This window comes from Amia ocellicauda, chromosome 11, assembly GCF_036373705.1.
Source record: "Amia ocellicauda isolate fAmiCal2 chromosome 11, fAmiCal2.hap1, whole genome shotgun sequence".
Classification (NCBI taxonomy): domain Eukaryota; kingdom Metazoa; phylum Chordata; class Actinopteri; order Amiiformes; family Amiidae; genus Amia; species Amia ocellicauda.
The window spans coordinates 16,473,516-16,485,905 of record NC_089860.1 but is presented as its reverse complement, the minus strand read 5'-3'; the positions used below and the strand labels follow the sequence as shown (position 1 = coordinate 16,485,905).

Genomic DNA, 12,390 nt, shown 5'->3' with positions numbered 1-12,390 from the left:
TTATATATATATATATATATGTCAAAATTAAAAGTAACAGTCAGTATCTGGTGTGGCCACCAGCTGCATTAAGTCCTGCAGTGCATCTCCTCCTCATGGACTGCACCAGATTTGCCAGTTCTTGCTGTGAGATGTTACCCCACTCTTCCACCAAGGTACCTGCAAGTTCCTGGACATTTCTGGGGGAACGGCCCTAGCCCTCACCCTCCGATCCAGCAGGTCCCAGACGCGCTCAATGGGATTGAGATCCGGGCTCTTCGCTGGCCATGGCAGAACACTGACATTCCTGTCTTGCAAGAAATCATGTCCAGCGAAGGTGGGTTTGTGACCATAGGCGACGTTGTTGCCGGTGATGTCTGGTAAGGACCTGCCTTACAACAGGCCTACAAGCCCTCAGTCCAGCCTCTCTCGGCCTATTGCGGACAGTCTGAGCACTGATTGAGGGATTGTGCGTTCCTGGTGTAACTCGGGCAGTTATTGTTGCCATCCTGTACCTGTCCTGCAGGTGTGATATTCAGATGAACCGATCCTGTGCAGGTGTTGTTACACGTGGTCTGCCACTGCGAGGACGATCAGCTGTCCTCCCCATCTCCCTGTAGCGCTGTCTTAGGCGTCTCACAGTACGGACATTGCAATTTATTGCCCTGGCCACATCTGCAGTCCTCATGCCTCCTTGCAGCATGCCTGAAGCACGTTCACATAGATGAGCAGGGACCCTGGGCATCTTTCTTTTGGTGTTTTTCAGAGTCAGTAGAAAGGTCTCTTCAGTGTCCTAAGTTTTTATACCTGTGACATTAATTGCCTACCGTCTGTAAGCTGTTAGTGTCTTAACAACCGTTACACAGGTGCATGTTAATTAATTGTTTATGGTTCATTGAACAAGCTTGGAAAACATTGTTTAAAGCAGTGGTCTCAAACTCAATCCCTGGAGGATCGTGTGTATGCTGGTTTTCGTTCCAACAGCCTCTTGAATGACTTAACTGGTCTAATTGTTTAATTAGCTAGATTCATTTAAACACCTATCCAGGCCCATGGATATTTTATAACAACTGTACCTTGAATCAAATACTCTTTTAGATCATCAACTGTAAAATACCTCACAATATATTTTTTAAATGTCAAATTGAAAAATGAATTGGACAAATAAAGTAATTGAGGATTCGGTTGAAACGAAAACCAGCATACACACGGCCCTCCAGGAATTAAGTTTGAGACCACTGGTTTAAACCCTTTACAATAAAGATCTGTAAAGTTATTTGGATTTTTACAAAATTATGTTTAAAATACAGTGTCCCGAAAAAGGGACTTTTTTTTTTGCTGAGTATATATATATATATATATACACTCACCTAAAGGATTATTAGGAACACCATACTAATACTGTGTTTGACCCCCTTTTGCCTTCAGAACTGTCTTAATTCTACGTGGCATTGATTCAACAAGGTGCTGAAAGCATTCTTTAGAAATGTTGGCCCATATTGATAGGATAGCATCTTGCAGTTGATGGAGATTTGTGGGATGCACATCCAGGGCACAAAGCTCCCATTCCACCACATCCCAAAGATGCTCTATTGGGTTGAGATCTGGTGACTGTGGGGGCCAGTTTAGTACAGTGAACTCATTGTCATGTTCAAGAAACCAATTTGAAATGATTCGACCTTTGTGACATGGTGCATTATCCTGCTGGAAGTAGCCGTCAGACGATGGGTACATGGTGGTCATAAAGGGATGGACATGGTCAGAAACAATGCTCAGGTAGGCCGTGGCATTTAAACGATGCCCAATTGGCACTAAGGGGCCTAAAGTGTGCCAAGAAAACATCCCCCACACCATTACACCACCACCACCAGCCTGCACAGTGGTAACAAGGCATGATGGATCCATGTTCTCATTCTGTTTACGCCAAATTCTGACTCTACCATCTGAATGTCTCAACAGAAATCGAGACTCATCAGACCAGGCAACATTTTTCCAGTCTTCAACTGTCCAATTTTGGTGAGCTTGTGCAAATTGTAGCCTCTTTTTCCTATTTGTAGTGGAGATGAGTGGTACCCGGTGGGGTCTTCTGCTGTTGTAGCCCATCCGCCTCAACGTTGTACGTGTTGTGGCTTCACAAATGCTTTGCTGCATAGCTCGGTTGTAACGAGTGGTTATTTCAGTCAAAGTTGCTCTTCTATCAGCTTGAATCAGTCGGCCCATTCTCCTCTGACCTCTAGCATCAACAAGGCATTTTCGCCCACAGGACTGCCGCATACTGGATGTTTTTCCCTTTTCACACCATTCTTTGTAAACCCTAGAAATGGTTGTGCGTGAAAATCCCAGTAACTGAGCAGATTGTGAAATACTCAGACCGGCCCGTCTGGCACCAACAACCATGCCACGCTCAAAATTGCTTAAATCACCTTTCTTTCCCATTCAGACATTCAGTTTGGAGTTCAGGAGATTGTCTTGACCAGGACCACACCCCTAAATGCATTGAAGCAACTGTCATGTGATTGGTTGGTTAGATAATTGCATTAATGAGAAATTGAACAGGTGTTCCTAATAATCCTTTAGGTGAGTGTATATATATATAGTTATATAAAAAGTTGCATCTGCTGGGCATATCAGAAATGAGGATCAATGATTCGCTTGTATTAACGCAATCATTATTGGGAAATGATATACATTTTATCTCATTTTTTAAAGCAAATGCCCCCTCCCCTCTCTGTAGTGCTTATGTGCTTCTATAGTGAACAAGGAGCTGCATTTTTCTTTTTGTAGATCTTCGGTCTAGGACTAGTCCCCAAGACAGGTCACAATGATTTTCAAACCGGTCCTGGAGTACCCCCTGCTCTGCTGGTTTTTGTTCCAACTATTTGTTCTTAATTGCTTAATTGACTCCTTACTTGACCCAATATAGCATTCAATTAAGTAATGAAGACCTAGGCTGGAACAAAAACCAGCAGGGCAGGGGGTACCGGTTTGAAAACCCCTGATCTATATTGAGGAAAGGGATTCCCTGTAGTATTATTTCTCAATTCCTTTGATTGCATTATAGTTTTACACATTGCATTCTGTTAACTAGAGATTTCCAGTTCATGTGCTGTATTTTCATTTTGAATGTAGCTTTGAAAGAATTGCACTTTCAGGATACACTTGAAAATGGTAAAATTATAGATCTGACAATGCTGTTGCAGAATCGGTGCTTTTCCGGTTCTTAAACTGAAAAACTGATTTAATAATGCATGAATAAATTCACCCAAACACATTCAAATATTTTAGAACAATTTAATTAAGCAAAACACAGTTCAGAAAACATGAAAACACATTTACATGGATTTCAGTGTAGAAGATATTGAAACTGCAGGTACTAAAACTAATTCCATCAGTCAACTAAAGCTTCTGCAAAAACAATTTAACTCCATCATCCAATGACATTAAACGCATTCATATCAAACACGAATGAAATCCATTAGAACTACATACATTAGCGAAGTTAGTGGACTAATAGGTCCTGAACCTCAAACCAAACAATCAAATTAAGACCCACCTGCCAATGACAAATTAAGAACACAGTACTTAAAGTAGGGTCTGCATACAACTACAATACTGTATTTTGTTAAAAAAAAAAAAAAAAGCCAGCAAGTATTGTTATTTATGGTTTTGCAGGTGGGTAGCAGTTTTCATGTTGACCCAGGCCTAAGACAGCACATCAGTCTAAGCTTTTTCTTAAAGTTGCATTAGGTTGATATTTCCAATCACACATGCTAAGTAGCTAAAATTCCATCTGCATTTCTCAATATTTCAATTTGGTAATTCAAGAAAAGAAAATATCAGTACTGTTTTCATTGGAATTTGTTGCATATGCCTTCCAACTACATTCAAATTCCCATTTTCAGGCACACTACAAGCTCCAATGCCACCCAAACAAGGGACAAACCCGCTCCGCCCCAGGATGAGTCCCTGAAAGCGGGGAAGTTATACACTCTTGAGCAACTAGGGGAGTGAAACCTTTATATACACCAGAAACACACACACAAAGGAAATTTCTTATTTTGGTTTAGACAAAAACTTTTCACAGGAAAGACCCATTACATCATGTTGAAGATATTAGACCTAGGCTAACCAAAGAAAGCAGTTCTCTGAACCACTAGTATGTTTTCTTGGGCTACATCTTAAAAGACAACTTGCATTCAGAGAGCTCTGGAAATAACTTCAAGATTGTGTTCAAGATGACACCTTGTCACTCTTCCAACAATCACCATCCCTTCCACTCCAACCAGATTCACCCATTCATGACCTTCTCGAGCGAGCGGTCCAGAGCGGTCACCTTCACAGAGGATCGGGAACAGAGGGATTGAATAGGTGGAGCTTTGACTAGAAGGCCTCACTTTGATGAAAAGGGCTGAACACAATCTTAAACGTGTTTAGGAGAACTTTGCAAATGCATTTGACCCGTTGTTTGCTTACAAGTAGTCATTTGCACTTGTAAAAGGGAAATCGGATATCATGTGTGAAAACTAGTGTATTTATATTAATCCTACGTGGCGACGAGAAAACATAATGCGATAGATACAAAAAACAGAAAAACAAAAAGATACAGATCTTTACATACACACAGACCGTTCTCAGAAAATGCGCTTACATTTCAGAGATAAGGATGAAATCAGCCAGAAGTAACACTTCAAGGTTCCTTCCCCCAAAGACCTTCCAATGTAACAGCTATTAAACAATTCATAGAAAAACTGTAATTTTGTGCAGCATATACAGCTACCATATACAGCTATAATTTCCTGTGTGTGAAGCAGGCTATGAGGTCTAAACTTGTGCAGATATTTTCATAAAAACAACCTAAATGCAAGACCATTCATAGCTTACTATTTATTTTGGGGAGGGGGTGTGCGTAGGAGGGTAGAGAGTTGAGTTGTGTCAAGTTTACAATTAACTACAGATAGGCTAGTATTGTTTTTATAAGAGATTTTGCATTGCTTAATTTACATACAAAGCAAGATAAGATCATGGAAAGGCAATACTTTTAGAAAGGACTGGAGCTAAATTTTGAGCTGCAGTAAAGTGAGAAATATTCCAACTTGTTCAAAACTTATCAGTCCTTTATCTTATTTTTTTCCGATTCGTATTGCAAGATTGGGAGCTGGCCAATATAAGTCGCCAACCTTTGGCTTGTCCTTGCATCCTACACTTGGAGGAAACCCATAAGATACTGAAGGAAATCCACTCCCAGATTGAGCCGACACATGTAGTTGATGATCCCCGTGGCAGAAAGGCCGATTAAGATCCACAGCATTTTAGCGCTGAAATACAGTGGAGCCAGTCTAAAAACAAGAACAAGAGAGAAATCAAGGTAAAGGAGGTACTGAAATGAAAGCACACTGAAACCCTGAACTCTATAAAGCCGTTTTCACACTGCACCATCTCGGGTTGAACGCTCTAGAGTGAAAGCGGATTTGGCAATCTAGATGTGGAGCTATCAGTGTGGAAATAAACCAGAAGAGGAGAGAGAACGGCAAGTATTTCTGTCAGGCAAATTAGAAACACTACCCTTAGGTCAGACATGCTGCATTTCAAAGAAACGCAGATGACAAGGACATGTTGCCATTTAACTACTCCATCTCCATTATTTAAGCTTTGTTCATACTCCTAGTCTTCTTGAACACACTGAAGCAAAAACAATTTGCACGAGAGATGTCATCACCCTTTCCTCTTTTTCCATGGGAGTTCCCCACTGATTATGATCTTTCATGGAGTATCACTGTAAAATCGTCACTTCAAGATTTGTTGTAATTGTATATAAAATACAAAAACATGGAACAATAGAACTGTTCCTTCAAAATAAAGATCCCCAGATTCCCATGGCAAAGATGTGCAAATTGTGCAATAGTTTCACTATTTTTCCCCCCAAAATGACATCTCTTATAGCGCTGCATAAAACAATCTAAGCTGTCCTCTTCATGCTATACAGGTAATGCAACTACTTTATGATTAATGGGTTCCAATTGCACCTATGCTAATATTCTGTTCACTTTTTTCATATCTACATATCAGGTTTACTTATTTGATCTTTTCCACATTGTAAATTGTCCCCAAGAGTGTCCCTACCTTCCCAGAGCAGACTTAGAGTAGCCCTGAAAATACTGGAATCGGCCAATGAGGTACAGAAGTCCACACAGGGAGGCAACAGCTGGGAAAAGAAACACACACAGACAGGTCACTTCCGATTCCCGACTTCAATAAAGGAGGACTCAAACACAAGGTCTTCCTTAAAATCTCTGAAATTGAATGCATATTTCAACCCAATAGACTGCTATCAATGTAGTGATAGGATCAACATTCAATTACTCTTTCAATTAAATGCATACGTCACATTGCCTTCGCTTCCGACTGGACAAATGTTGATCTGCGTCCTTATTAGCTAAAGTCAGCTTCTGTGCCAGTCATGATCTAAATCTCATTTATGGCGACACCATGTGTCATCCTGGTCTGACCACTGTATGACCCTAGTCAGTCACTGATGTAAGGTAGGATGGATGCACAATTTCCTTGTTATAAACTCTAGTCTAAATTACTAGTCACTTGGCAGCAGTTGAGTTGATCTACCTGCCCTTGACCTTGTAGGGACACAGGACAAATTGAGTTCTGGTGTTACAATACGTTGGTGAATTCTGGTTTGATTTTTTTATTTTATTTTTTAAAACATTTTCACAGACACCTTTTATCTTTAATCAAGGTGCATTAAGAATGAAAACAACACTATATTTGCTTTGAGGTTTTGATAATCACAGACTGCCAGAGTTTTGAAATAATCTGTGTGAGATCAGAGCTTCTCAGACAAGAAAGTCAACAATTTCCATCCTGCTGTAAAGTCATCAAATGCATGTTGGCATAGAAATTGTTGGCTTTACTCGATTCACCTGCGTTCTAAAAGTAGGGATGCACATAATATACACAATGTGCCTTGAGTTTCAGGGTCTATTGATTTTATAAAACAGCCATAACGATCTCAATTTTTTCCTGAAATAGTTAACCACTGGCATTATACAAGTCATTAGGAGTTGTCCTTTTCTTGATAGTAATTAAAAAATGATTTAGGAGGCACCTTGATCATTTTGACAACCAGTGCATATATATGTGCAAGTTCAATTTTTACCTTGGCTAAAGTAAAGTCCCGTCACCCACATTATGGTGATGAAGATTGGGAAGTATTCAGAGCAGTTAGCCCTAGAAAGAGAAAAAAGTATTTTGCAAAATATACACACAGGGCTTCAAGTTTTAAGAATTTATTCTGTCCCTTATAAAGTTTAATAAATGTGTCTTTCACAGTTATCTTTTAATACACAAGCAGTAATTGTATCTATTTAACTTAATGCTAGCAAAGCTGATTTCATCCTCCCATCTTCTATGTGGTTGTCTTCTTGCTCGCATCTTGGGATAATTCTATAGCTTCTTCAGTCCATCTTTATTTTATTTTTCTTGCAATGTGTCCGGCTCATTGTCATAAGATCTTCACTATTTCAATCAGTCCACGTACAGTCAGGTCCATAAATATTTGGACAGTGACACAATTGTCATCATTTTGGCTCTGTACGCCACAACAATGGATTTGAAAGGAAACAAAATCAAGATGTGCATTAAGTATGGACTTTCATCTTTCATTTGTGGGTAGTTACACCAAATTGGGTGAAAAGTGTAGGAATTATAGAAATGAGTGTATGTGGTCCCCTCAATTTTAGGGGCTCAAACATAATTGGACAAACTAACAATCATGAATTAAGTTGTGAGTTTCAATACTTGGTAGCAACTCCTTTGCAGTCAATGACTGCCTGAAGTCTGGAACCCATAGACATCACCAGATGCTGGGTTTCTTCCCTGGTGATGCTCTGCCAGGTCTGCACTGCAGCTGTCTTTAGTTCCTGCTTGTTCTTGGGGCGTTTTGCATTCAGTTTTGCCTTCAGCAAGTGAAATGCTGCTCAACTGGATTCAGATCAGGTGACTGATTTGGCCATTGCAGAACATTCCACTTCTTCACCTTAAAGTCTTGGGTTGCTTTCGCAGTATGCTTCAGGTCATTGTCCATCTGCACTGTGAAGTGCCATCCAATGAGTTTTGAAGCATTTGGCTGAATCTGAGCAGATAATATAGCCCTAAACACTTCAGAATTCATCCTGCTGCTTTTGTCAGCAGTCACATCATCAATAAATTCAAGGGAACCAGTTCCCTCGTCAGCCATACATGCCCATGCCATAACACTACCTACACCATGCTTCACAAATGAGGTGGTAGGCTTCACATCATGAGCAGTTCCTTCCCTTCTCCATACTCATCTCTTCCCATCATGCTGGGACAAGTTGATCTTTGTCTCATCTGTCCATAGGATGTTGTTCCAGAACCGTACAGGGTTCTTTAGATGTTTTTTGGCAAACTCTAATCTGGTCTTCCTGTTTCCTGTTTACATCTTGTGGTAAACCCTCTGTATTTACTCTGGTGAAGTCTTCTCTTGATTGTTGACTTTGACACAGATATGCCTACCTCCTGGGGGGTGATCTTGATCTGACCAGCTGTTGTGAAGGGGTTTTTCTTCACAGTTGTTTTCCGTGGTCTTTTGGGCCTTTTGGTGTTCCTGAGCTCACCAGTGTGTTCTTTCTTTTTAAAAAGATACCAAATAGTTGATTTGGCAAAACTGAAGGCACAATGCCCCAAGAACAAGCAGGAACTAAAGACAGCTGCAGTGCAGGCCTGGCAGAGCATCACCAGGGAAGAAACCCAGCATCTGCTGATGTCTATGGGTTCCAGACTTCAGGCAGTCATTGACTGCAAAGGATTTGCAACCAAGTATTGAAACTCACAATTTAATTCATGATTATGTCAGTTTGTACAAATACTTCTCAGACCCTAAAATTGGAGGGACCACATATAAAAATGGGTGTAATTCCTACACCGTTCACCCAATTTGTATGTAACTATCCTTAATTAAATTAAAATGAACACTTAAATCTTGATTATTTCCTTTCAAATCCATTGTGGTGGCATACAGAGCCAAAATGACAATTGTGTCATCGTCCAAATATTTTTGAACCTAACTGTATATTAATAAATACAGCTCTGGAAATAATTGAGACCACTGTTTTTTTTTTTTTTTTCTTAAAATCAGCATCTCTACATGTGTGGCAGCCATTCCACTCATTCATACGTGTATTTGGAATTTGGGAGAAATGTTGTCAGTAGTTTATAGAATAAAACAAAGTTAATTTTACCGAAACACATACCTATAAATAGTAAAAGCAGAGAAACTGATAATTTCGCATTGGTCTCTTAATTTTTTCCCCAGAGCTGTATATAGATGCAGAGAGCACCCCATACATTACATTTTATGCAGTCACTAGTAATCATCATTTTCCTGGCCAACACCCTACTCTCCAGCAAGCTGACGTTTTCAAACGCATGAATATTACGGTTACTGCTTTTTTTTATTTTATTTTAGGTGGAGCTGGCTTTTTTTGATTTTTGTATCGCTCATAACCCATTATGACTGTGTCTGGGGGCGCGTAGGCTTTGAGTCAAAGCGATTCAGAGTATGAACTGGGGTGGCATTCATACGGATACCAATAATCAGATGGTCTCCACAAATGTATATTCAACAGATATCAGATGTATAAGTAAGTACATGCATAGGCCGGATCTAGAGTCGCAGCGGGGTAGTGACTTACTGCGCCCGGAAAACTCGCTCAAACTCCGGCGGGCCGGTGATGCTCGGCGGGGACACCGAGTATTTCCTCCTGGCGTAGATCACCTGCAGGGAGAAATAGCCTGCAGAGACGCACACTGGGGTCAATGCATCAACAAAGCCAAAACTGCACCCGCAAATAAATAATGGCATTATGCTCCGCAGGGATGGATAGTTTTCAATCCGTTCCTACATCCTACATTTCCCGTACAAGTGTGTGAATTGAAAAGTGCGGCTCCAAATAGTAGGACGTGTCCGCAGTGATAACCTGCAGACCTCCGCAAACAATTGCAGGAAAACACGGGACCGGGACGGACTTTCTAGCAACAAACCCGTTCCCTCGGAAAGCGCGGTTTCAGTCGTGGATGGATGGATGGGATTGATGGTCCAAGTCCAACTCATTGTGAGCTTATAAGAGCCTGTGCAAACCGGACACCATATTGTTACAATGATGAGCCCACTTTGAACAGTGTGCCATCACTGCACACCAAACGGAGCAATTCATTTCAAACCACCATCACCCCAGCACAGGCCAAATCAAATACCACCCGACTGTGTTCAGTCACAAGATCGGTAGGTCATTGGTATTACTGATTCACAGGTTTAAAACTGCACTCTAGGCTTACTTTTAAATAAGTTCATTAAGGTTTGGACGAGACTGATGCACAACAAATCACAAAACCACACACACACACACACTCTACAATATCAACGACAATACAATCCTAAATGAGAAAACTTGCTTGGTCCAAACGGTCAGTTTGCTTTCACAATATTGTGAAATGACAAGAAATGTTAAAACTATCCAGAAAAAGCTATCCATGTTGCATTGCCCCACACACACGTGTTAAAAGTAACTGCCCCGTTGCCTACCTTGCTCCAAAACCCCCAACACTGTCACTGCGGCCACGTACACCATCTGGTCCTGCATGGCACCCGGGCAGCGGCTGGCAGATCTGAACTGCGGCCACAGCTCCGCGCCGCGCCTTTAACACGCAGCTGCTCGGCACGGGAAACGGTAGATGGCGCAGGGAGCACACCTCCGCAAGAGCGGATACCAATGGCAGACGTTAACAATGCACCGCGGATATTCACCTTCGTAAATAGTTATACTTCCCGCCAACAAGTATTAATAATACATTAAAAGTAGGTAAATACATTAAGGGACCATTTTCTGTCAATTGGTAATTGACATACTTCTACAAACAGATCAGGAGTAAGACGACATCCTGTGCTCAATCATTTTTTTTTACATGCTTGTTAATATATGCAGATCTTTAACACCTTTGAGCTTTACGAGGAAAATGTTGCATTGCTTTAAACCGTCTAACACCCAAAGTCTGCCATTTAGGACATTCTGAAAACAGAAAAAGCTGAAATCCAGTACAGATAGTTTTGGTTCTGCTTTATAGCTCCTGAAATACACTACTGCTCTTGCATTTTCCAAAAAGTAAGCAGTTGTGCCCATCTCATCAAGGTCCATTCAACCAACTTAACCTTCGGCAGGGATCTACCAGAAGCCGAAGGAATGGTTTTCTCCATGGTATTATACATATAGAAGAGATAAATCAAAAACAGTACCTTGCGGTGTCCTCTCTAGGGTGATGGCACAAAATAGTGGTCCAAACTCGGCGTATGAATTCAGTTTAAGGTCTAGTGTGTTAGGATTGTTGCCTGTGTATTGAAGCGATTACAAATGAACACAAAAAAGTAACACTAGAAGTCTTAAACAAAGGGCTGAAAGGGGGGTACAAAAGGGCTGATTCAAATCATACGAACAGTTCAAATTTCAGGATGCTGTGTGTGTGTGTGGACAAAAGCCACCATGCAAAGGGGCAATATTCCAGCTTTGACAGACATGTATGTGACGAACAGAAGACAAAGCCAACACTGAAACATCTGATAACTCCAGGGGTGCCTGTGTTAAAAAAAAAAATCAATTTCACCTGTTTTGAGGTCTCATTGTAATATGGTAGTTTTATAACAAAGGCTACTTAAGGTTAAAATAACTAGTTAATTAAATCTGCAATATAATGTTTGCTTTTTTTTTTTTTTACAATAGAGACATGTAAACAGTCATTAGTCAACCCCCAGTATTTACTTAATATCACACCACTCCATAGAAACACGGGAAATCAAAATAAACATTCTGTGCTGTTTGGATATATTGTTACAGATTGTTATGGTTTGGCTAGACTGCCATTTGGGAAAGGATATCCTTTAAGGAGGGACCTTTTGCCCAAAAGTTCCTTAAATTTGGAGCATACTTATGTCAAAGCAGTGTGAAGTTTTTATGCACCCTCTGAAGCAGACATTCCTGCTTTATCCAAAGTCAATCATTGACATCAAGAAAGACTGATAATAGCATAATCAAAATTGTTTTCATCCCTGTTATCTGAACCTTTTACATTAAACTGGGAAAAGTTAAATCTAGGACTCATGTTCCACTGCAAAATCATTGGGATGTGGTGGAGTATAAACCATTTTCTTAAAGCCTTGTTGTGGCAGTACTAGCATCATCAAAAAACATGATCATCAAAACAATATACTATATATTAAAAAGATATTTAACAACTTTGCATTTGGCCAGGGGAGCTGTGGGATAATGAACCAAAAATCAACAAATACGCAACTTTTCACGAAATGTATTGCTTTAGACTTACCTGCTA

General features: G+C 40.4%; 1 protein-coding gene across 1 annotated transcript; it reads right to left on the bottom strand.

Moving 5' to 3' along the window:
- Positions 1-3,256: 3,256 nt before the first annotated feature.
- Positions 3,257-10,749, bottom strand: ltc4s (leukotriene C4 synthase). The gene is made up of 5 exons (XM_066716697.1): positions 10,595-10,749; positions 9,705-9,804; positions 7,148-7,218; positions 6,100-6,181; positions 3,257-5,315 (listed from the first exon to the last, which is right to left on the bottom strand). Exons 1-5 carry the CDS (start codon positions 10,650-10,652, stop codon positions 5,177-5,179), a joined length of 450 nt encoding a protein of 149 aa, XP_066572794.1. The 5' UTR covers positions 10,653-10,749; the 3' UTR covers positions 3,257-5,176.
- Between the last annotated feature and the right edge of the window lie 1,641 nt (positions 10,750-12,390).

Excerpts from the sequence above, each read along its gene's own strand:
- ltc4s (XM_066716697.1), bottom strand. The coding sequence starts at position 10,652 with ATGCAGGACCAGATGGTGTACGTGGCCGCAGTGACAGTGTTGGGGGTT. Across the intron at positions 6,182-7,147 it reads GGGACTTTACTTTAGCCAAG|CTGTTGCCTCCCTGTGTGGA; the intron begins GTAAAAATTGAA and ends TTCTTTTCCCAG. Across the intron at positions 5,316-6,099 it reads TCTAAGTCTGCTCTGGGAAG|ACTGGCTCCACTGTATTTCA; the intron begins GTAGGGACACTC and ends TCTTGTTTTTAG.